This window comes from Carya illinoinensis, chromosome 16, assembly GCF_018687715.1.
Source record: "Carya illinoinensis cultivar Pawnee chromosome 16, C.illinoinensisPawnee_v1, whole genome shotgun sequence".
Lineage (NCBI taxonomy): Eukaryota > Viridiplantae > Streptophyta > Magnoliopsida > Fagales > Juglandaceae > Carya > Carya illinoinensis.
The window spans coordinates 10093314-10118234 of NC_056767.1; the positions used below are offsets into that span (position 1 = coordinate 10093314).

Here is a 24921-nt window from a genome sequence, read left to right on the forward strand (position 1 = left end):
ATAATATGAAATTCTAATCATATTATTCAAGTCTATTAACTTATAACATAAAATTAATATAACATACGATAAAGCATAAAATTAATCTTATAAATTTTAATATAACATTTGATATAACATATAAATTTTAATTTTAAACAACATTAATATTAAATTATTAATATAAATTTACTTTTGATATATATATCAATAATAAATACATTTTTAGCATAATAAATTATAATATATATTCTTTTGCAAATACATAATACATTTTTAAACATTTAATAATATATACTCATATAAAAAGTCTAGAACTTATATAAACTATAGTTAAATTCAATACTATATCAATATGTATTAATTATTATAAAATAATGTATTTATACTATAATATAAATAGACTAACAATTTAGTATATATAAGTATCATATATTACTAATATAGATAATCCGTAAAATAAAAAAAAGGGATCAGTCACGTTAACTTAATAGCAAAAAGAGTCTTCTCTCTTTTCTCTCTGGAATAAGAGGAGATGTATGTAATCCATGGCTTTGGCATAGTGGTAGCGATTGATAAGTGATAGAATGGAAGGGCTTGAAGAAAAATGGGAGTGTTTGAGATTAATGAAGGAGGAGGATAAAATATTAGATTTGGAAGGAGAGGTTCCAGAAAAAGTGAAAAGGAAAGGAGATCACAGTGCGATGGGGAAGGTGTGGTCAGAGAGTGGTATTAGAAGAGAGCTATTGAGTTCAACTATGGGGAATGTGTGGTAGATTAGTAAGGCGACATCCTTCATTGAATATCAAAAAAATATATTTATTATTACGTTTGAAATAGAAGCTGATAAACAGAAAGTTATGGAGGGACATCCGTGACTTTTTGACAATTATATGCTTGTTCTAAAGAATTTTGATGCTTACACTCCACTACAACAAATGAGATTTGATTATGAACAATTTTGGGTTCAATTACATCAGTTGCCAATGGGGAACTCCTTAGGAAAAATCATTGATATAGATATTTCTGAAGATAGAGTGGGATGGGGGAGATTCCTTCATCTTAAAGTGGAGTTGTGTTTAACCAAGGTGATTGTGAAAGGGCGCACCATTAAAGTCCAAGGTAAACATGTTTGGATTTCTCTGCGATATGAAAAACTCCCAAAGATATATCTCAACTGTGGTCGAATAGTGCATATCTCTAGTGAATTTCCAAATGATGGGAGGAACAATTCAGTGAGAGAAGGGGACTCATCCCAGTTTGGATCTTGGCTATGTGTAGAACCAACACAGAAGAAGAATTTAGGTAGGAGTTTTTACATGAACGAGAAGAATTCATCAACTGAGCATTAGAAGGCACCATATCTAGTATCGGCTCTTGATGTCGAAGATGAGCCGATGAAGGGAGGGGCGGAGGAAGGAGGAAGGAAAGACATGAAAGGGGGAGTACGTTACAGAATCTTGAATTCAAATATAGATAATATAGTGGTTGAGAGGGATAAGGAGGGTAGCAAAAATATGAGGGATTTAATTTCTTCCCAAAACAAGAAGGGTCAAATGGATAAGATTCAATGAGGGGGATGATATGGAGATTATGGATTCTTTCCATAATAAGGTGGATTGTGAGAATAATTTTCCAAGGGTGGCAGGTGTAACGGTCACTTTCCAAAATAAAGATAATGGGATGGTGGGATTAATGAAAACAGGCCCAGTAAGCAATTTATAGAATGAAGTTGGGTTGAGTGCTATAAGTGTAGCTGAGGGGATTGAAAGTATAAGGCACCATGATGACTTTAGTGGAGAGGCAGTTAAGACAGATACGGGGGCTGATATGATTGATAGCCATTCTAATCATAGTTGGAAAATACGGGCAAGAGAGAAGGGGAAGAGAACAAGTGAGGAGTCTTTGGTGGGAACACGGAAAAGAGCATTCATAGAGGATGAGAGTAATTCACAAAAATAAGGTTATACAAAGTACATTCAAGTTGTTTGTGATAATGTTGCTTAGAAACCTGAAACAGATGTGGCAGTGGCTATTTGTTAGCCCCGCCAAGCACAATGACTCTCCTAAGTTGGAACTACCAAGGGCTTGAGAACCCTCGAACAGTTCAAGACCTTTGCCTATTGGTGAAGGATAAGAAACCCAACTTTGTTTTCTTAATGGAAATAAAGCTATGTGCAAATAGATTTACTACTTTAAAGTGGAGATTGGGGTATGATAGCTGTTTTGTAATGGATGCTAAAGGAAGAAATGGAGGATTAGTACTCTTCTAGAGATTAGAGTGTCAGGTGGAGATTATCAACTATTCTAATAGACATATAAGTGCATGGATTAAAGATGATAAGGCTAATTCTAAGTGGATGCCAATAGGCTTTTGCAACCAACCAAATGTAGCAAAGAGATCAGAAGCACAGGAACTTTTGGAACATCTAAAACCAGATTTTCAACAACCTTGATGTGTTTTTGGAGATTTTAATGAAATTCTTTTTATTAATGGAAAGAAGGGAGACAGGTTAAGGAAGGAAGCACGGATGGTCAGCTTTCGAGAAATTCTAAATAAATGTCACTTATATGATCTTGGCTATAGAGGGGACATGTTCACATTGAGTAATAAATATGGAGATGGTACTTATACAAAAGAAAGGTTGGACAGAGTGGTAGCTAACCCTATATGGACTTACATGTTCACAAATTATGGGATTGAAGGATTAGTGGTTAGGAGTTCTGATCATAAGCCCCTATTGATGAGGTTTAGTAAAGAAGAGGAGGCAAGCATGAATAGTGCACAGCTATTTAAGTATGAGGCAAAATGGAATTTAGAAGATGATTGTGGAGGGGTGGTTCTTGAGAACTGGAAATATGGGGGCATACATTCTGATCCTGTGAACAAAGTGAAAGGAATGCTTGAGAATTGTGAAGGAGCATTAGAGAGATGGAGTAGATAGAAGAATAGAAACAAAGGAAAAGAAATAAAAGATCCGTCTGATTAGTTGAAGCACTTACAAGACAATGAAAATGAGCATATGATTCCTGAGGTGAAGAAATTATAACTGAGAATGGGGATTCTGTTGGAACAAGGAAACATTAATTGAAAACAAAGAGCTAAAAGAAATTGGAATAAAGATGGGGATAGAAACAGACAATATTTTCATGCATGTGCAACTAAGAGGAAGAAAAAAAAACACTATCAAATCTGTAAAAGATGAGAATGATACTATGTTGACAGAGGCAACAGACATTGCAGGGGCTTTCAAAGGTTTAAGGTTTCTTTGAGAAGATTTATAAATCTTCAGAAACACCAATTGAAGTTATTGAAGGTTGTTTGCATTCTTTGGAAGCTCAGAGTTATAACAGATATGAACCAGAAACTGGACTTATCATTCACAAGAGCAGAAGTTAATGATGCTATAAAAATGATTGCTTTTTAAAATCCCCAGAACCAAATGAATTCAGTGCATGCTTTTTTTAGAATCATTGGAATATTGTGGGAAACGAAGTGAGTAAAGCAGTTCTTATATTACTAAATGAAGAATGCAAACAATAAATGTTTTAATCCCTAAAGTGAAGAATGCAATAAATGTTAGTGAATTTCATCCTATTACACTTAAGCAAGTGTTACCTTGATTATTTCTTGTAATCAAAGTGTTTTCTTCTCGAGAAGGTTAATAACTGATAATGTCATGATTGCATACGAAGTTCTCCATTTTATGTAGACTCGAAAGAAATGCAAGGTTGTGAGTCTAGCACTGAAACTAGATATGTCTAAAGCTTATGATAGAGTAGAATTGAGGTATTTGGAGGCTATTATGGAAAAATTTTATTTTAGTGAAAAATGGATAAAACTGATAATGGAGTGTGTTAGTTCAGTAAGTTATTCTATGTTTGTCAATGGTGCCATGAGAGGTTTTCTATCCAAAGAAGGGTTTGAGATAAGGTGATCCTTTATCACCTTATTTGTTCATTCTATGTGCTAAAGGTCTTAACTCAATGATTTATGCTATAGAAAATAAGGGTGACATTCAGGGAGTATCATTGAGAAGAGGTGGTACTGAAACCAATCATTTTATGTTTGAGGATGATTGCATCCTATTTTGTAGAGCAAAGGTTTCAGAATGGAAGAAGATCCAAGAAATATTGCAGGGGTATGAGGCAGGCTCTGGTCAAATGCTTAATAAACAGAAGTCATCATTTTCCTTTAGCTCCAATACAAGAGAAAAGAACAAGAGAGATATTATTGAAATAGTAGGTGGTGGGGTGTGTAGGAGCTATGAAAGATATCTAGGGCTACCAACATTGGTGGGAAGGTCAAAATTTAAAACTTTTAGAGGGATAAAGGATCAAATGTGACAGAAAATTAGTAGATGGAAATCCTCTTTTCTTTCTCAAGCAGGGAGGGAAGTGCTTATCAAATCTATACCACAGGCCATACCTACATATACTATGAGTGTTTTAAGTGTCATGAAATTTTAAGTCTGATTTTAAAGTTTTGGTAGGGCAGTAAGGAGGGAGAGAGAAAGATTCATTGTAAAAATTGGAAAAAAATGGAAAAATCAAAGAATGAGAGAGGTATGTGATTTAGGGACCTGGAGAGTTTCAATGAAGCTTTGTTAGCCAACCAATGTTAGAGAATGGTGCAATTTCTATCTTCTTTGGTTGCTCAGATTTTTCAAGAAATGTATTTTAAGAAGAAGTCTACACTGGAGGCCAAATTGGGCAGGGGACCTTCCTTGATTTGGAGAAACTTGTGGTCTATAATTGGGCTTTTAATATGGTCTAAGATGGAGGATGGGAATGGCCAGAATATCAAGATTTTGGGGCACAATTGGCTTCATTCTCCATCAACTTTTTGTGTACAATCTCAAGTTAGTGTTTTGGACCAAGAAGCAAGTATTCAGAAGCTAATTAAAGTCAAGGATCACTATTGGAATGAAAATTCAATTACAGAAATATTCAACAAGGATGAAGTTGAGCAAAAATGTAGCCTTCCCATCAATGTTTTAAAAATCGTTCCGTTCTGGTCGGAATGGCTAAAATTTTTCGTGCCAGAACAGTGACCGGAATGGGATAGGTATCTATTCCGTTCCGGTTCAAATTCCGGCCGTTCCGGTCAAATTCCGGCCGGAATTCTGGTATTTCGGCCGGAATTACTGCCGGAATAGTAATTCCGGTCCGAAATTAAAATTTAAATTAAAAAAATAAAAAATAGCTCTTTTATAAATAAGTTGAAAAATAATAGATAAAATTGTACTTTTAGAATTCAAATACCCCTTTCCGTGCACTAGAAGTATTGTTACTTTTAATAATCTGTCTATTCTTTAATTTTTTCCTTTATTTTTGTGTCTTAACTCAAGTTTGTGATTTTTTTCAATATATATTCATTTTATAAATCTTTAATTCTTCTATATATATACACATATACATATCACACACTTACATATATATGTATTTATTTTATTAATTGTTAGTTTATATATACAAATAAATATTTATATATAATATATAATTAATCCCGAAACGGTATACCAAAACGTACCGGTATCGAAATATTCCGTTCTAGTGCTTCAACCGGAATGGTCTCCGGAACGGATTTCAAAACTTTGCTTCCCATAAGTTTTTTTTTGGAGGACCTGATAAAAGATATTGGGGTATACCAAAGATGGGACATTTTTTGTGAGGAGTGCCTATTATACTGTCTTAAACTAGAGGAAAATGCAGTAAGGTGATTCTTCAATGAAGTGTGGAATGGAAAAATATTGGAAAAAGTTATGGAGCTTGGAGGTTCTAGAGATAGTGAAGAGTTTTCTGTGGAAAGCATGCAAAAATGTGCTACCAATGAGGCAAAATCTGTACAAGAAACATGTTCTTGATAATTTTTTGTGTATGGTTTGCAAGCAAGAGGAAGAAATAGTCATCCATGTGTTGTGGAGGTGTATTGTAGCTAATGACATACGGGTGGATAATACGAATCCAATACAGAAGTCGAATGTGAGTGAAAGTAATTTTTTGGAGTTGTGGAAGAGATTTGCAGAATCCTTAACTGAATCTGATCTGAAATGGGTAGCTATAATATTGAGAAAAAGCTAGTTAAGAAGGAATAAATTTATATTTGAAGGCAAAATGATTAATTCAAGGAACAAATGATTTAATGGAGGTGTTTAATAGTGTAGAAGAGAAAGGGACGGGGGATTATCATGTGAGATTCGACATACATCATTAAAAGATGGAAAATGTCAACCGATAGATTTATTAAGGCCAATTGGGATGCTGCGATTGATAAAGGTGCAAAGAAAATGGAAATTGGAATTATTGTTCGTGACAGTGAAGAGGAGATATTAGCGTTGCTTCTTGTTAACAAGCAGTTTCATTCCAAATTAGTTTTAGCTGAATGTTATGTCTTATGAAGAGCAATGGTATTTTGTCAAGAACTTAATTTCTAGTGTTATATTTGAAGGTGATGCATATATGGTTGTAGAGGTTGTGAACAGTAAATATGAAAATTGACTTTGATTTAGACAAATTGTGGATAATATAAAAGAAATGCTTAAGAGAAAGACAGATTGGAAGGTGGTGTAGATATCTAAAACTGGGAATTGTGTTGCACATCAACTAGCTAAGTTGAGTTTTTCTTATAAGAATAAGATTGTAATGATTGAGGAGGGTTATGAGATTATTTCAGGTAATGTCTTGTCAGACAAATTCTATAATTAATCAATTTATTATCAATGAGAAGTTTCTTTAAAAAAAATAGAGGATCGAACTAAAATTTAAAAAAAATAGAGGATCGAACTAAAATTGAAAGTTTTGGTTTTCGTAATAAATCAGTTTGGCATCATTTCTCAAATTTTTAAAATCACTATATACCAGTTTAATTATAAAAAACATATAAATTTGAACTCGTTAGATCCATATATTCAATCACAATAATAAAGATGGAACCTTCAAATTCTTCATTTATTCCTCGTTCTCTCCTCCCTTCCTATTTTTATTTTTATTATATTTTATATTTTTTATCTCATAGAACAAACTTGCAATAGAAAAATTTATTGAAGGAGTAGACATAAGACTTCAAAATTTATAATAAACCTATTATATTAACTCAAGTTTATTTTGTAAAGTAATTTTATTTTATTTCTATAATTCTAGATACTAATATCTTCTACAGTGAAGAGACCGATGAACTACAGGTAAGCTCCAGCCAGTTTGCCCACATATCGAAATGATACTCCAGCGTAAAAGCCAAACCACAAAATCCATCTAAAATCAAAGCAATCTACTTTTTCGTTGAATCTCGTGGGTTGTGTCTTCATCGCCGTCCAAAATAATGGATCCCACTCACCAACCGTCAAAAGATCGTAAACGCTGCAAACTTCCATGCTGCTCTTGTACAAAGACCCCACGCTCGGATTCCAAACTGACACTTCTTCTGACACTGAAAAAGCATTGAAATAATTGAAGTGAAGTTGGAAAACGAAGGTAGGAAAGAAAGAAAGAGACGGGAGAAATCTCCATTATTGCTTCTTGATCACGTATAGATATACTCCTGTAACTCGGAGTACTGGAGTTGCAGAGTTGGAGCTAGAGGTAAAGGCGCTAGATATAGACCGGCATTGGTTTCAGCGGCAAAGCTGCAGAAGGACGGAGAGTTTTGGGTTTTGGGTGCTGGGAGCTTAGGGAGAATGGAGGAAAGGCCAGAGACGGAGCTAATATCCATACCGGCTACGCCGAGGGCGGTTACGCCGGAGATACAGACCCCATCGGGGCAGAGGTCTCCGAGGCTGCAGGGGAAGTCGTCGACGGCCTGGACACCGACGTCGTTTATATCGCCTCGGTTTCTGAGCCCGATCGGGACGCCGATGAAGAGGGTGCTGATCAACATGAAGGGCTACTTGGAGGAGGTCGGCCACCTCACGAAGCTCAACCCTCAGGACGCTTGGCTACCCATCACCGAGTCTCGCAATGGGAATGCTCACTATGCTGCGTTTCACAATCTCAATGCCGGTATCGGCTTCCAGGCTCTGGTTTTGCCCGTTGCCTTCTCTTTTCTCGGCTGGTATATATGTTTTTATAGCTATTCAATTTCATTTACATGTTTTCATATTTCTGAGTTAGACAGTGAGTGGATTTAGTCATTAGAGGTTTACGTATCTTTGTAGCAATGATTGCATGCAAATTCGTGAACTCTGAACTGCCTGCCTGCCCGGACATGTCTAACTGAAGAGAGATAGACAACTTTACTTCAATTCTAATGTTATTTCTTTATCCTAAGCTTCATGCAATTAATTTCAAAAGAGGGAGTCTTTCGATTTCTTTCACCATTTGTACCATATGTATAAGTTCTTCTCGAACGAACCGTCTCTTTCCTTTAACTTGAGTCTCTTTCTCTTCTCTCTTTCTCTCTCTGCATCCCACATGCTATTCACTAGAATTTGACTAAAAGGTACAGGGAAAGCTTTTTATTTTTTATTTTTTTAAAGTTATGGATAGACTCTCTTTGATAAAAGAAGAATTAGACATCCTTAATGCAAGCTATTCGGGTCCTTTATCTTTTGCTTTTTAAGCAAAATTATTCTAGAGAGAAAAAGCCACCTCTCGTACTGGGGCCAGTCATAATTTTGTCAACAGTTCTTGCGATTATGACAGGGGGCCCTTTATACTTTGTTTTTGCTTGTTTGGCCTTACCCTTGATTCCTTATCGTAATATTCATCTCAAATCACTGAAAATGCTTAACCTAGAACACTTTGCCAAAGCATATTGTGCAGCCATTAGTAGTATGTTCTTTCTTCTTGTGTTTCTTCAAATTTAATTGATTTCTGTTTGGCAAGTTACTCTATCCCGTACAACACTGTATAATATGAAAATAAGAACAGCAAATTCAGCTCAATTTTCCATCTAAATTCTCTTTAATTTCCTTGGTGTGGTGGAAACGTGAGGTTGCTCTTTCTACACATATTTGCGGCTTAGGTATTGTTTTAAGTTGCAGACTAGTGATTCTGGAGAATGTAAGAAATTTCATAAATATATTTTTACCCCACTGGTGAATATGCAATATCAGACTATCCTCATGTTGATAACTCTTGAAATAAGGTTGCGACCATTTTTGGCACCCAAAGTAGAATTTTCTTGTACTTGATTTGCAAACTTGGCATATGAATTTCTCATGGATATTCACATGAGCGTCACAAATAAGAAGACCTAAACGGCATGAGTGATCCATCTTTGATCCATCCAGGATAATCAAATAGAAAAACTAGCCTCGTGTTTGTGTTAAGGACCTTATGAAATGGGACAGGTGGGTGTAAATTTGCCAGGGAAGCAGAGTGCAAGGTGCTCACAACCGTCATTTTTGGTGTGAGAAGCCATGGCTCTAATGAATTGCATCATTTACCTCATGTATTAATTATTCTGTGGCTTTGGTTTTATGCGTCCCGATCTCCCAATCCTTTACAAATTAACATGTCACACCCAATTTCACATTATTATTGCTGTTGTCCGTTCAAATTAGTAAAATAAAATTAAAAAAATGGATTTCTTATATCTTTATATGGTTGTGGACCCTGTGTACATTGGTGAGGCAACTTTACCGTCCACAGCGTTGCTTCTTTTCAGCCAAATCCTGGCAAGCTCCCCCAGTTTGATTACTATTCTTGATTTGACCTATTATTATAAAAACTGCTTGCTAACAAAATGAAAGACAGCAAGGTAGAGAAGAAAGGGACTAGCAAGTGAGAACATGAATTGGGGAGAAAATGCTTGCTGTTGCCTATCTTAGACATTGTGTGAAAATCTGTACAATAATCATTTATCTTGGTGCTTAAAGGAATAAACATATATCGATCGACGTCGTTTACCTTTTTCACTTTTTCTATAGGAGCTGGGGAATACTTTCTTTAACTATAGCCTACTGTTGGCAACTCTATACTTTGTGGATTCTAGTTCAGCTACATGAGGCAGTTCCAGGAAAGCGGTACAACAGATATGTGGAGCTTGCAGAAGCAGCCTTTGGTGAGAATCCATTTCAACATAAACTTTTGTTAGATAACATTTTAAATGTTCCCTCTTTCTTGAAGATGATTACCATAAACAACTTATAAATTAAAAAGCACACAGACAGATTGTGAATGCTCATTAAACAGGGCTGATTATTTACATTTATTCCTTGCCTGCTCATATAACATTGACCATTCCATTTATCACAATAGTCAGATGATTGCATGTATGCTAATTTCATTTTTGACAGGCCCCTTCTGCATATATGACAATGGTCAAGTAAATTACTGTCATATGAAAAAATGTTCATCTCATATTTTGCTCTTTGCTTCCTAAAATTTAGCATTTGCAACAATTATGGTAGGACTATTGTAGATATCTAATTCGAAAGTACTCATTGATTACTTCTATATTGAACCCTTTTGAGTGCAGAAGAAACTAAACCATAACGGGGAGCTGGTGAAGCATGATGCCTTTACTGATTTCATTTTAAATTAGAATTACGTGAAAGCACAATCTTACCATATTTCCTAAAGCATCTAATATTAGAAGTATATATGAGAACCATGGTTGATATTCAAGTGGTTTACTAGTATCTGCTGATGAAAGAGGAAATAAAATCAACTCACAATGAAAAATATTTATCAAATTTCATAAACTTCTTGAAAGTGTGGCTACAATGAGTATATAAAGCAAACCCTAATTAAAACCCTAGACTAAAATAAAACCCTTTTCTCAAAAATACCCCTGGCCAAAAATATCCCCCCAAAGAAACCCTAGGCACCCCAAAATAAGATCCTTTCCCAAATTGCCCTAGTTCATAAAAATAAGACATGTGGGCCAACCATCCTCAAGCCCAATTATTCTATACTAATTCCTATAACTAATAAAATAAGCCATTTTAATGAAATAAACAAGTCCAAGGCCCTCAATCTCATAAACATAACAATAAGCCCATCTTGAATGTTTCGTGTCTTGCTAGCTTCATTCCAAGTGAATTGCACCAATCCTTACATTGTCTCTTTGATCTTCTTGGCACTTGACCTTGTAATTGGCCCATCTAGAATTTGCAAAGGATCTTTAAGACTTGGTCCACCTTGGTGCTCATTAGATGATATTCTTTGTTTTGCAGGGGAAAGATTGGGTCTCTGGCTTGCTCTCTTCCCAACTATTTATTTATCAGCTGGAACTGGAACAGCTTTGATTCTTATAGGAGGGGAGACCATGAAACTATTTTTCCAGATAGTTTGTGGGCCACTCTGTTCATCTAATCCCCTTACAACAATAGAGTGGTATCTGGTGTTTACTTCTCTATGCATTGTTCTATCTCAGCTCCCGAACCTCAATTCAATTGCTGGACTTTCACTAATAGGGGCTGTGACAGCAATCACTTACTGCACCATGGTGTGGGTCCTCTCTATAAGCCAACAAAGGCCACCAGCAATATCATATGAACCCCTTTCACTGCCATCCTTCACCTCTTCTGCCTTTTCAGTCATGAATGCACTTGGAATTGTTGCTTTTGCTTTCAGAGGACACAATTTAGCATTGGAGATCCAGGTATGCACTCTGCGAGGGATGAAGAGATAAAATTTACTAATACCCTTGCAGCCACGTCCAAAGTCGTCATTAGTTGAATTTGTGCATCTTGTTCATCTTATGAAGTTCATTTGGCTTCTGTCAGGCAACTATGCCATCAACATTTAAGCACCCAGCTCATGTGCCTATGTGGAAAGGAGCCAAAGTTGCATATTTATTCATTGCCATGTGCTTGTTCCCCGTTGCCATTGGAGGCTTTTGGGCTTATGGAAACCTTGTAAGTATCTAATTGAACTACTCTTGAAATTGATTAATCAATAATATCATGGTAATTTACTAGTATCAGAAGCAAAATTTCTTTAAAACTATGCATACAATAGAGGTGAATGTTTTTCAGTCTGTCTCATAGAAGATTCCACCGTGTCAACAGGTTTTGTACAAAAGAATTAGATAGTTTCTTACTTATCAAAACAGAATTAGATATATTCTTAGAATTATATTTAAATTATGTATTAAAATAACCATTCTGTGTTAATTTGGCTTTCGGTACAAGTGATGGTTTTTCATTATATCAAACTAGGTGGTTTGAGTTTGAACCTTGTCTCTACTCTGTATCTTCAATTTAAATTGGAAATTTCACGTGATCCCAACTTGTTGCTGGAGACAAAGAGTTTGAACTTACATGTGAAAATGAGATCTAGAATGATTAAATGATGATTTCATCATTTTCCCATCAAGTTGTAGGCTTTTTGGACCCATTTTCATTTAGCTTCGGTGAGGAATTTGAATGAAACAATTTTGGGGGACATGCTAAAAGAAATAGCTTTTAAGCAGTTTGTGTAAATTCAAGATAGGTGTTCTAACATCCTTCTTTCATTTAAAGCAGAGAACAACCTGATTCGGGAAGGTGAGTTAACTTGTATTTAATTACTCCCATATGGTTAGTGGTAAGGATGCAGCCCATGTGACCAATGCATGCATGCACTTTTTTGTCTTCTGTAAATGCACTTGTTAAAATATAATTTAAATAATTACTGATAAAAAAATACAATTTAAATTATTAAATTTTTTGCATCCAATCAAGGCTTTTAGAGCAAGTGATGATTTAACATGATGTCAAAGCATAGGTCTTGAATTCAAACCTAACTTTACATTTCACTAGATCTAAATAAAATATTCAACATGTTTGGCACACTTATAAAAGGAGAGTCTGACCCAACATGAGAATGAGTGTTAAGATATAATTTAAATTCCCATCAGCTTATGCTTTTTGGACAATTGGTGATTTAACAGATTGTGGAGTGTATTGTTGGCATTATATAGACTGTCACATTACTGCAGACTTGACTTGCGTCTCCTGTTTTATCTAAATACTCTAGTTTTCAGAATGTCGATGATAAAGTTTTTGGTGACTTCATGAAATATTCCCCAATCAGGATGAAGCTATCGATGTCCAGTGGCCTGTTAATTTTCCTTCACTTGCTTGACCTCCATAGTGGGTTTTTGGTCTTCACCCTTTTGTTTACTTAGTTCATGGAAGCCTTTTATTTTTGTCCCTCTTTGTGCCCAGTATTTGACAACTTGTGAAAGCGATACTGTGGTGTTCGTGGTTACATACTTTGAAACAATCACAAAATAATGACATTTCAGTAAGGATGAAAATGCTATTTTTTTTTATGATAATGATGAAAAAACTAATTCACCAGAACATTAATCAATGACTTTATCCGAGATAATCTTCCTTACCATATACTTATAGTTCTATGGATATTAATTTATGCAAGCAAATTATTGATTAGTCTTTTATAAGATTCTCAAATGTATGCCGTAGCATCACGAAGATATTTTGGTTGGATTCAATATGCTGTTTCTTCTTGCAGATGCCATCAGGAGGGATTCTTAATGCCTTGTTTGCCTTTCATAGTCAGGACATCCCGAGAGGACTTCTTGCTATAACTTTTCTGCTAGTCGTGTTCAACTGTTTGAGCAGTTTCCAGATATACTCCATGCCTGTTTTTGACAGTTTTGAAGCCAGCTACACCAGCCGAACCAACCGCCCTTGCTCGATCTGGGTCAGATCCGGTTTTCGTGTATTCTATGGATTTATAAACTTCTTCCTAGGGATTGCTCTCCCTTTTCTCTCCAGTATTGCTGGTCTGTTAGGAGGACTCACTCTTCCTGTCACATTTGCTTACCCTTGCTTTATGTGGGTTCTTATAAAAAAGCCTACAAAATACAGCTTCAATTGGTACTTCAATTGGATCCTTGGTTGGCTAGGGATTGCTTTTAGCTTGGCCTTTTCTATCGGAGGTATTTGGAGCATGGTGAACAGTGGACTCAAATTGAAATTCTTCAAGCCCATTTGAGATTTGGTCAAAGAAAGCTAAAAATGCCATCTGAGTTCTGTAGAACTGATACTGAAACTGTATTATGTTGTTGTGTATACCCCAGGTGTCATGTAAGAACCTCTTCCCCCTGGACTTATTAGCAGCAAACTGGTGTTGTGTTCAAATTCGTTTTCTGCTTCAACTTTTCATGTATTGTTAGTCTTGAGGTGTAATTTGGCTCCTCCCTCAGCTCCATGCTATCCTGTATTGAAATAATGAAGAATTGGATCACCATATGTTTGGGTTGTTATGAAGAGATGCAGAGAGATTGTGTAGATTTTAGATTTTCTTCTTCTCTCTCTCTTTTTATTTTTTTATTTTTCCTGTAATCGCTGCATAAGTCATACTTTAAATCAAGGAGGTTCAAATATATCATCAGCAGATTGGACATAATTAGGAGGTAACTGGGCTATAGGTATTCCACCTACAATGTTAGAAGCAGCGGCCCATTTTACCTAGTTATTCGCCAGAAAAAACTACCAAGGTCTTGCCTACTGTCATTTATTACCGGAGAAATCAGCCAATTTGTTGAAAGATTTTGGTTGTAAAGTGCAAGTTCCTCATGTAGAGAATCTCTCGACAATGACATGGTGAAATCCTTGAGCTTTGGGTTCAATCTCAACTGATGATGCATCATAAGCTTCAACCATTGTAGGATTGAGAGTATTTTAGTGTACAAAAAAGAAGAGCATATATCACATTGAGTTCCACTGAGCCCATAGATGGGCTTGGAAATTTGGAATGCCTTAAGTTTTCTCGTCCCAGGCCAGGCTCTCTCTAGGTAAGTACTTACCTGACATTCCCATGATAGAGTTCACACTACATACAAAGAAAATAAAATGAAAAATAGAACTACCAAGTTGGTCGGTTCTCATGTTTTTTTCATCAGTGTGAAGACAGTTTTTGAAGCAGTCCAATTGATGGATTGTAGTTGCAATGGTTCGAGTTCACATAAAAAGGTGTAATACTGCGATCTACTGATGAGGAAGCCGATGACCAATTCCAGATTTTGTTTCCTGGTAAATGTGGTATGATTTACTTCTCAAGAAATGGATTGAAAAAGCCAGATGGCCATTGGATGGAATCATGCGTGCTTCTGATGGTGTGTAGACCTCCCGCCAATGGTGATGATGATCGGTGGGCGGAGCTTGGTTAATTGGAGAGGGCATGTGGGGATGTGGTTGTGGTGGATGGATGATTATAAATCTAGATTTCCACATCCAACAAAACTTGAGGATACAAAGAAAATTTTGGGGAAAAAAAGAGGTAGAGAAGAGGTGAGAAGGACAGGAACGCCAGAGTGAGATTTCATACCGAAAGTGTAAAATTTAACATGTGGAAATTAGATTCTGGCTTGTTCTATTTTTACTGTCTCCACAAGATGGCCTAGTGGGGCAAGTGCAACCCCTAGTAAATTTCAAGGATGGCTCAGAAATAGTTTCACTGATCTATGTAAACTTGAACTAATTTGGATCTTCTAGAGTTCATGGGTTCAGTTCATATGTCTTTCTCTCTTCCACACTAGACTTTAGGCCTTGTTTGGATTGTAAGATGGTCTCATCTTATCTCATCTCAACATCTAAATACTACAAACACATAACACTTCTATTTTAAATTTTTAACTTTTTCATTTAATTATTATTTAATTATTACAACTTTCCCAAACTTCTATTCAAAATACAAAAAACAATTCAATTTTTTTTAAATTTCAAAATGAAAATAATATTACAAATTTATATTCTAATAATATTTTAATTTTAGAATATTTTTATTCAACTTTTTCTCTCTTCTTTTTTAAAACTCTATAAAAATATCTTAACTCCAACATTTTCATTACTATTAATAAATTTCTAATTTCATCTCATATCAACGTTCAGGCCTTATTTGAATTCGAAAAGTGTTTCATCTCATCGCATTTTATCATTATAATTTTTTTAAATTTTTACATAAAATATAATAAATAATTTAAAAATTTTAAATTTTAATACAATAATAATATTAAAAATAATATTTTAACAATATTTTTTTAATTTTTACCTAAAATTATCTTATTTTATCCCTAAACCTAAACCGACTAGAGTTCATGGGTCAACAAGGTGGGGGCAGAGCATTGATAATGGGATGCTTGGTGAAAGGCGGGGAGAGGTATCAATTAGCAGCATGCGCCGGGGGTATCTATTGGGTCAGTGAACAGTATGAGTGCGTGTTTTGTGGAGGGCCCTCCATAAATGATGCCTTCGCATCTGTATGGAACATAAATATGATGAGCTTTTGGCGGCTAGACTGTGTTTCCTCCGTAGGTCAACGTTCTTTCATGGGAGTCAGCAGCTGATCTCTATCTGTAGCACATCAATATTCATCACCAACTTAGGATGCAACCTTGTGTAGATATGATAATGAGGCTACCAAAATGAACCTGTATGCAAAGACGTGAAAGCTCAAAAACAAGAAAACGACAGTTTAACGGCCCAGCTGAGCATCAAGACTTTAAAGACTGAGAATGATTCAGCTGTGATCGAGTAGCATTAATGCTGGAACAGCTAGCTAGCACAAACTTGGAGTATCAATGGCTGAGTCCTTTCATGGAAGGTTGCCTTTCGCTAGACAAACTCACTCCTCCGGATGTTGGATATAGTTTTATTTTCGTCTCATAACATCAGTTAAATATAAATATTTTTAAATTAATTATTATAATTTTTTAAATAAATATTTTAACTTTATAAAATTCAAGCAGGTTTGATAAATGAAAATTATCATCTCAAATTCAAAATTCTCATCTTATCATTACACATTTTTTAAATCATTATACAAAATATAATAAATAATTCAACTTTTTTAAATACCAATATAACTTTTTTAAATCTCAAAATAATAATAATACTAAAAATAATATTTTAAACTCTCATCTCAAACTCAAAATTATCATATCTAGCTATCTCCAAACGTCATAATCTCACTACTATTCACAAAATTTTCATCTAATCTTATTTCCTAAACATACTCCATATTTGATTCTTTTAGGTCTTTCTTTTAATCTCCAAGTTTTTTTTCCCAAAAACGAGGACTAAGAATAAAATTAGAAATGCCGTCTCTCTTCCTAAAAGTAAGATGCTCTTTGAAAGAGTGGGTAAGTCTTACCTTTCCATTTTTCTCTGTGTTTTCTTCCATTATTCTCTTTTTTTCCCTTCCCTTTCCATGTTTTTATATTTGTGTTATTTTACTTTCCATAGCAATCTAAGCAATTATTATTTATTTTATATATTAACACTCATATAGTTATTATTCACAAGCATTATTTCATAAAAAAAACTCCACAAATATTTATCCTCTGTTAACAATAATAAGTAAGGTGTGATTCTTTATTAATTGGGATAGGAGATCACATTCCACAATAATTAATTAATGAATTAATATGAAAAATAACTAAGAAGCCGACATGCACTTTAGTAGAAGTGAGAAAAGCAACCGGTGGCGCTTTAGTTGTGTTTGGTAAGTGAAATAGTCTGAGACTATTTTATTATTATTCATAAATAATTTATTATTATTTATAAATTATTTATTACGATTTTTTTTTATTAGTATTCACAGAAATTATCTCAGTTAAACATAGTTTAAGGCTTCATTTTGTTGTAAGATTCAGTTGAAATCAACTCAGTTCAGTTTAATTTTAAAATGAGTCTAACGTCAAAACATTCAACTCTCAAACTATTAAATTTATCTCAACTCAAAACTTCCTTATAAGTAGGACCTACAATATTTTTTAACTCAACATATTTTTATACGTAAGACTCATAATATTTTTCAATTTTTCATAAATAGTATTAAACTCATCTTAACATTTAAATACATTTAAACTCATTTTAGATCGGTCTCATATAACTCATTTCACTTATTTAACTTACTATTATTTATAAAGAACTTAACTCATATCATTTCAACGTTTAAAAACAACCCTAATTAAAGAAGAAAATATAGAGGAGGAGGAAAGAAGAAGAAAAAAAAAAAAAAAAAATAGGTGGTAGGAAAGAAGAAAGGAACATGCGTGCATAGTAATCGCATAATTAGAACACCAACGAACCAATGAACCATCAAACTGTCCCATGGTCGGTGGTCTGTCAGCCACTACCTATCTATTTGCCCTTTTTCTAGATTACATCGAACGTGAATGTGTCTTTAATAGATTTCCCCACACATCAACCTTTTTGTTTTTTTTTAAGAAACTTCTCACCATTCCAAAGGGAATGGAAGAAACAAAAAAAAAAAAAAAATCATGGTTCACAATTAATTAAATTGCTCCATTTCTTTAAAAAAAAAATTCCAAAATCAAAAGCACTTTTCTCACATGGTAGATATGGTATTTTCCATAACTTTTAGATCATCTCTTTTTTCAAAATAACAAAAACAAAAAATTAAGGTCAATTACAAAATTATTACATGAATTTTAACAGTTTTGCAAATCAAGAGCTCAATTTTCAACTTCTACAAAATTGATAACTAAATAAACTTAAAACAAAAACTCGCAATTGGGTACCTTTTTTAGGCTGCGTTTAGAGGTTGAGTTAAGTTAAAAGTTAAATAAAATATTATTAAAATATTATTTTATTATTATTTTTAAATTTAAAAAAATTAAATTGTTTATTATATTTTATATTAAAATTTAAAAAAGTTATAATGATTAGAAGAAATGAATTGTAATAAATTTGGAATCCAAGCTTACCCTAATCTCATTTTATAAAACTAATAGTATGCCACACATTAGCTATGGATTGGCTACACTTGGCATTAATATATCAAATACTAATAGTTTGAATTTGGAAAAATGTGAGATATAGAATTTTTAATTAAGCTTTGTTTGTATTCAAGAAGTGTTTTATTTTATCTCATTATTATAATTTTTTAAAATATTCACATAAAATATAATAAATAATTCAACCTTTTCAAATTTTAAAATAATAATAATATTAAAAAATAATATTCCAACAATATATTATTCAATTTTCATCTCATCTCAACTCACTATCCAAACCGCAACATGTCATGTCCATAAAAATTATCTATGTTGAAATCACTTAAATTATTTTCCAAGTGTGATTAAAAAGAAGATTATCCAAAACATTTCTACTATAAGTCTGAAGAAAAAATGCATGCTGCGGAAGGGGAATCAAACAGTGTCTAACCAAACAAGAAAAATGTGGGATTGCAAAGTAACATGATAAAAGTGAACAAGACAAGACATAATCCGAAAGCCATTACAGATACTGGGAAGCTCAATTTCTGTTGAATGTGTTTTTGCATTCAAAACCCTGAGGTTGATGAGCCTGGAAACTGCAAAGTTGCATGGATTACCCGAACCCTTCTGTCCATTGATACGTTCAAGAAAGTACTATGTATTAATTTTTGCCCAAAAACCAAAAACAAAACATTGAAAAGAAGAACATGAACTATGATGCTTCCAAAGAATTTGCCTTTCTCAAAGTAGATACTGTAGTATAAAACTCCTGAAAAGGATGTCCTTGTCCACTTTCTTTCACCCCATTTTTGTCCGACAAAAGACCAAAAGATTTACAGAGCCACCGACAAACAAAAACATAATCTACCTAAAGAAACCTTCTGGTCATTTTTCTATGAAACCCTATGCCACTGATCTTCAATGTCCACCAAATACTGACCCACAAAAGAAGGCAACTTTGACCCACAAAGGTTCGAACGATACCACTTCCCCCAGAATTTTCGAAAACCCCACCAAAACCCAGAAAAGAGTGAGGAAAAGCATTTTCTGGAAATGGTAAAATGCTCCACTATTTCTCTAGACCTTGGCCGGGACTTGAAATAGAAAGGTCCGGCGAAGTAAAGGAATCCCCGCCGTGATCAACCAGTCCGCCTTGATCATCACCACCGCTCACCTGCCAGGTACCGTACGATGCCGAAGCCAGCGAAGTTCCGATGCCACTCCCGCCGCCAAAGTCACCGACTTCAGGAAATGCCCAAGCCCCAGCTCCGGCCAACCCAAGACTCATCTCTTCGAAACCAGGTATTGACCCGTACCCGTACGTCCCGCTCAGCCCCAAGAACCCGGCCGGACCCTGCGAGTTCAGCAAGAAGTTGAAGCTCCCAACTGCACCACCCACTGCCGCCACGTTCTCGTTTAGGTTCACATCGTGCGAGACCATCTCGGGTAAAACCGGACTGGGATTGGAGGGTACGGCCTCACTGTTTACGGCAGATGAAGACGAAGAAGACGAGCAAGATGAAGTACTAGTATTCGAGCGAGAGCGCTTGGTGATACTCTTGCGGGTGCCACCGCCGACGGGGACGTTGCGGAGGGTCCCGCCCTGGGTCCAGTAGCGGCGGCAGGACTTACAGAAATGTCGGGGCTGTGAGAGGTTGTAGTTGTTGTAGTAGCAGAACTTGGTGGAGGTGGAACCGCAACGAGGACAAGGGAGGGGCTGGGTCTGTGGCGGTGGAGGATAACCGAAGCTTTGCTGGAGCCTCGCCGCCGGTTTGTCATCGGCGGTCTCGGATGGCATTTTTGTGGGAAGTGCAGCTGGTACTTGTTTTGGGCTTAGTTTTTTCTTGGTTCCGGTGAAGAAATGTGGAACTAGAAGACAAAACCAGGTGGAGATGGGAGAAGATTCAAGATTTGTGAAAGAAGAAACAGACAAAGCGAGAGCAGATGTCTTGGAAGTAGTGAGTGGGGCTTTATACCCACAGGGGGGAGAGAGAGAGTGTGTAAACAGTTCAAACGGGAAGGGGATAGGACTTGAGAAAGGGATGGAGCTGCCGAGTACATTCAAAGAGTGGGGAATTTTGGATACCTGGGTTTGCAAAATTGCGATCGGTGGTTTGTAGTAGTACCATACTCCGTAAAGTGTTATACAGCTCGACGCGTGGCTTAGCTAGTTTTAGGGTTGTGTGAATTGAGAGACTGTTTTATTTTAGGGCTATAATTTTTTTAAATTTTTATATAAAAATAAAAAATAATTTATTTTTAAAAATTTTAATAATATTATATTTTAATAATATTTTATTCAATTTTTAATTTTTATTTAATACAATATAATATCATCTGTGAATTTAAATGAGTTTTTAATAATAACTTTTTTTATATTATTCTATCTAAAAGAAATTTTTTAGTCATAAAAAGATTATACAAAATTAAATATATAAAGTAACATGTTTGTTGCCATATGTTAGATTATAAAATTATTTTTATTATAAATTAGATCTAATAGATGTTATAAAATCATCACTTTGTAAATTTATTTTTATTTAATCCTTTTATATATTTACTACTTCTCTTTAATTTATTTTCAATTTGGATGATTTTGAGATTGATTAATAATATAAAATTTTTATGTAAATTCTAAAACTTTCTTTCGTTATAAAAAAAATCTAACATATTACGTTATAGACATCTCAATATGTATATTTTTTTAATAAAAAATGCTAGTAGAGCCTCTCATACTTACCGTTCATGCATTTTAATTTTTAAATTTATCTTTTTACTTAATTGTTAAGAAAGTAATTATTAACAAAATTATATATTTTTTATTTATTTTTAATAATTAAAAAATATTTAAAAAAACAATTCCCACAATTGTGCTAGCGGGGTGCTTGGCCCATCATTTCTTTATATAAGATTTGTAAGCAAATTGTTTATCCTCTATGTTCGGAATGTTTGTTGATGATCATGCATGGTTTCTTAGTATACTCTGTAATACGTCATCAATATTTTATCATTTTACAATTATTTTTTAATTTAATAATAAATTAATAGAAGAATTAATGAAAGTCTCACACTTTATACTTACCATACATAGTAACATACATACAGTTTTATAGTACTATACATATAGTTTTAGAGTACGTAAGATTCATATTTCATTTATAAAAATAGATAAAGTTAAGATTTATTTAAAAAAACTTAATTTTTAATAATAAATTCTATTAGTTTTTAAAATAAATATACGAAATTTGTATTATTATTATTATAAATAAGGAAGCTTGCATGACAAAGTCTCTCTATTGTTTAACGAAAAATTCTATTTATCATTTTTATATTATATAGTTTGTTATTTTTCTTTTTTTATTTAAATATAACATATAAATATATATTTAAATAAAATGATGAAAATAATAATAGAGTTAAAAAAAAATTAGAATAATTAAAGACTACCCGTTGAATGAGATTCACCCTAGAAATAAAGGTTAAAAAGAGAGTAGATGGACAGAAAAATAGTAGGGTAAAATGCACAGAAGAGGACCCACAGCATCATCAATGCTGGGCTGCTCTCTCTCTATCTGTAGCTGCTTGCCTGTGCCGGATTTCCCGGCTGCCTTAAAATCTCTCAGCTCCGTTGATTGAGCATATCTGTTCCCATGTTCTTCTTCGTCAATGGCTTTTTGTTTCTTTTTTTCGTAAAATTTCACTACTCACTTCCGTAAGCAAATTTCCCCGACAGAGCTGTACGCCATCTGACCTACATCTGACCTGCAGACATAAATGTCAGTTCTCACGGAATTGACGAGACCCTTTGCTTCTGCAACTTTGACCAGGTTGTTCTACCACGTTGAATTGGCCCCGCCCGCCGACCGGACCATCCTAACCTGCCGACTCAAAACTTCAGCCACCGGCTACTGATTATAATCCCTTATAATTCTCGACCCGGTAATGATACGGACAGTTGTAGAATTGTAAATATCGTATAATTATTTTAAAAAAGAGTAAGATTTATGATTAAAAAATTAATTTTTTTTATGTAAATCTCATATTAATTCTTTTTTTCAAAGCGACTATATGCCGCTTGCACAACTACGACTGCAAATATCATTTCTCTTCTCGATTGTACTTTCTACAACTCCTTTTGATTACCTTAGATGATTAATAATATATACAGTCATATAATATATAATGATCGTATAATTATTTAAAAAATAAAATAAAATTTATTATTAAAAAATTAATTTTTTTGTATAAATTTTATATTTATTTTTTTTTTCAAATTGTTTGTGTAGTATCTGAATATTTACAACTATAAATATTATATTTTATCATATATTCTAATTTAAATTTTAGAATATGCAAGTTTACTTTTTTTCCTTCAAAAAAGTGAAGTTCACCACTAAAACTATAATTTTTTCATAAAAATCTCAAATTTATCTTTTATTTATTTATTTATTATTTTTAAGGAATGCCCTAAATTTGCTCCTTCCAAAACTACAAAATATCTTCCTTTTTTCAAATTATAAAATAAATTTGAATTAAGAAATTGTAAAAAATCTCAATCCCACAAGCATCCAAAATAAGTTTTCTATGGAGTCGTATATTGGCTCTATGCTAACGTGGATTTATTGAATAAATTAAGGTCGCAGAAGGTTCGACCAAAAAGTGTTTGGACACACAATTATGGTTGTACCCAACTCTCGAGTGGGTTTTGAATGTTGATGTTCCATTGTTTGATTTTGTTGAGAGACATGTGGACAAAAATAATAATAATGATGATGAATTATACCTTATTGCAAACGAACATTAAATGTTGTACTAGTCATCCATGGACTCACCCCCCCGTCATCATTTTTATTTTCTTCCATCATATTAATTAAAAGACAAATAATAATTCTGTATATTTAATATGTATTACAAGGAGGCCTCAATATATTTAAACGTAACAATCATTTTAGAGAAATTCTATTTAAGTTTTTTAATTGAATGTAACGAAGACAAGACAATTTTTTTTTATTTGTTTTGCTTGGCAATGGAGTGAGGACTCGAACTTAAACATCGTGTAAGAAAAATGTCTAAGATCTTTTGGATCAAATTACATAAAATTATGAAATCATCACTTATCTTAAAAGTTTAAACTGATAAAAAGATGTAAAATTTATTAGTCATTTTATATCTTAACACTCTCTCACATATGGGTCAAACTTTTCCTTAATGGGTAGTCCAACAAATAGAATATTTAATCGAATAAGATAGAGTGTAGAGTCAGAATTTAAACTCAGAACTTATGGTCTAACACCATATGAAATTATTACTTATCCTAAAAGCTTAAGTTAAAGGAAATATGTAAATTTTATTATTTATTTTATTACTTCATGGATTGATGAAGTAGCTGTCAAGTAAAGCATGGCTCTAGATACCACTTGTAACGTACCTCTAGTTACTTAGGAACAAATATATTGAAATTACTCGATTCGAGCGGAGCACCTCCCTAGAAAGAAAATAAAGAAGAAAATAAGAGAATGAAAGTAGAGTTTTTCATTAAATTTCTAGATGACGAACCTTAGAGCCCTTAGCTCATACATAAAGGAGATGACTACATGGGCCCAGACTAAGAAAATGAAACTAAGGCCTAAGGCCCATTACTACTATTGTAGTCCAAATAACAGGTAGCATCAAAGTAAATGAAATTGTAAATGAAATTAATTGGCCCAAGGCCCATAGCCCATGTATTCCGTTCGTGGACTGTGACATAAACACAGGAAAACCGTGCGATGTGAGAGGGGCTGAAATGCGGTGGAAATGGAATATGGGAAAAGGTCGGCAGTGGGGAAAAATAGACACAAGGAGAGAGAAATGGCTTTAAAATATTTTAGAATTGTGAACAGTAAACTCTACATCTAGTGGGATCACTATCGCAACTTGTAAAATAAAATTCATACATGACATCATTGGAAGAAACTTTTGAGCAATTTTCTTTATATTTTGGAAGAAACTGTATTTTGCAACATCCATTGAGGATGCTCTAAGATAGATTTGTGGACCTCTTGCCAGATTTTGGTGGTCTCCGGCCTCGGCCGCCACCAGAAGGTGATTATCCCAGACATCTCTTCAAATATTGTGAATGTTCCATGGAGCATCTTGTTATTCGAATGTGTAAAAGCCAGCCACTTATACGCCACATCCTCCCCAAATATGCACTTAATTAGAAAATGTTTTGAGGGTTTAAAAATAGAAATTATACTTTTCTTTAAGATTTGTTTTTATCAAATTCATATTCATTCTATCTTTGACTGTAAATCTCA

General features: G+C 34.1%; 3 protein-coding genes across 3 annotated transcripts; 2 read left to right on the forward strand and 1 right to left on the reverse strand.

The window, feature by feature from the left end:
- The first annotated feature begins 2510 nt into the window (after positions 1–2510).
- Positions 2511–2924, forward strand: LOC122298795. Its single transcript, XM_043108651.1, has one exon. It carries the CDS (start codon positions 2511–2513, stop codon positions 2922–2924), a length of 414 nt encoding a protein of 137 aa, XP_042964585.1.
- A 4379-nt stretch (positions 2925–7303) lies between these two features.
- Positions 7304–14168, forward strand: LOC122299514 (lysine histidine transporter-like 8). Its single transcript, XM_043109873.1, has 5 exons — positions 7304–8029; positions 9849–9982; positions 11100–11527; positions 11652–11783; positions 13387–14168. The coding sequence occupies exons 1-5, from the start codon at positions 7656–7658 to the stop codon at positions 13870–13872; spliced, it is 1554 nt and encodes a 517-aa protein (XP_042965807.1). The 5' UTR covers positions 7304–7655; the 3' UTR covers positions 13873–14168.
- A 5142-nt stretch (positions 14169–19310) lies between these two features.
- LOC122298564 (dof zinc finger protein DOF1.6-like) lies at positions 19311–20725 on the reverse strand. Its single transcript, XM_043108374.1, has one exon. The coding sequence runs from the start codon at positions 20418–20420 to the stop codon at positions 19692–19694; it is 729 nt and encodes a 242-aa protein (XP_042964308.1). The 5' UTR covers positions 20421–20725; the 3' UTR covers positions 19311–19691.
- Between the last annotated feature and the right edge of the window lie 4196 nt (positions 20726–24921).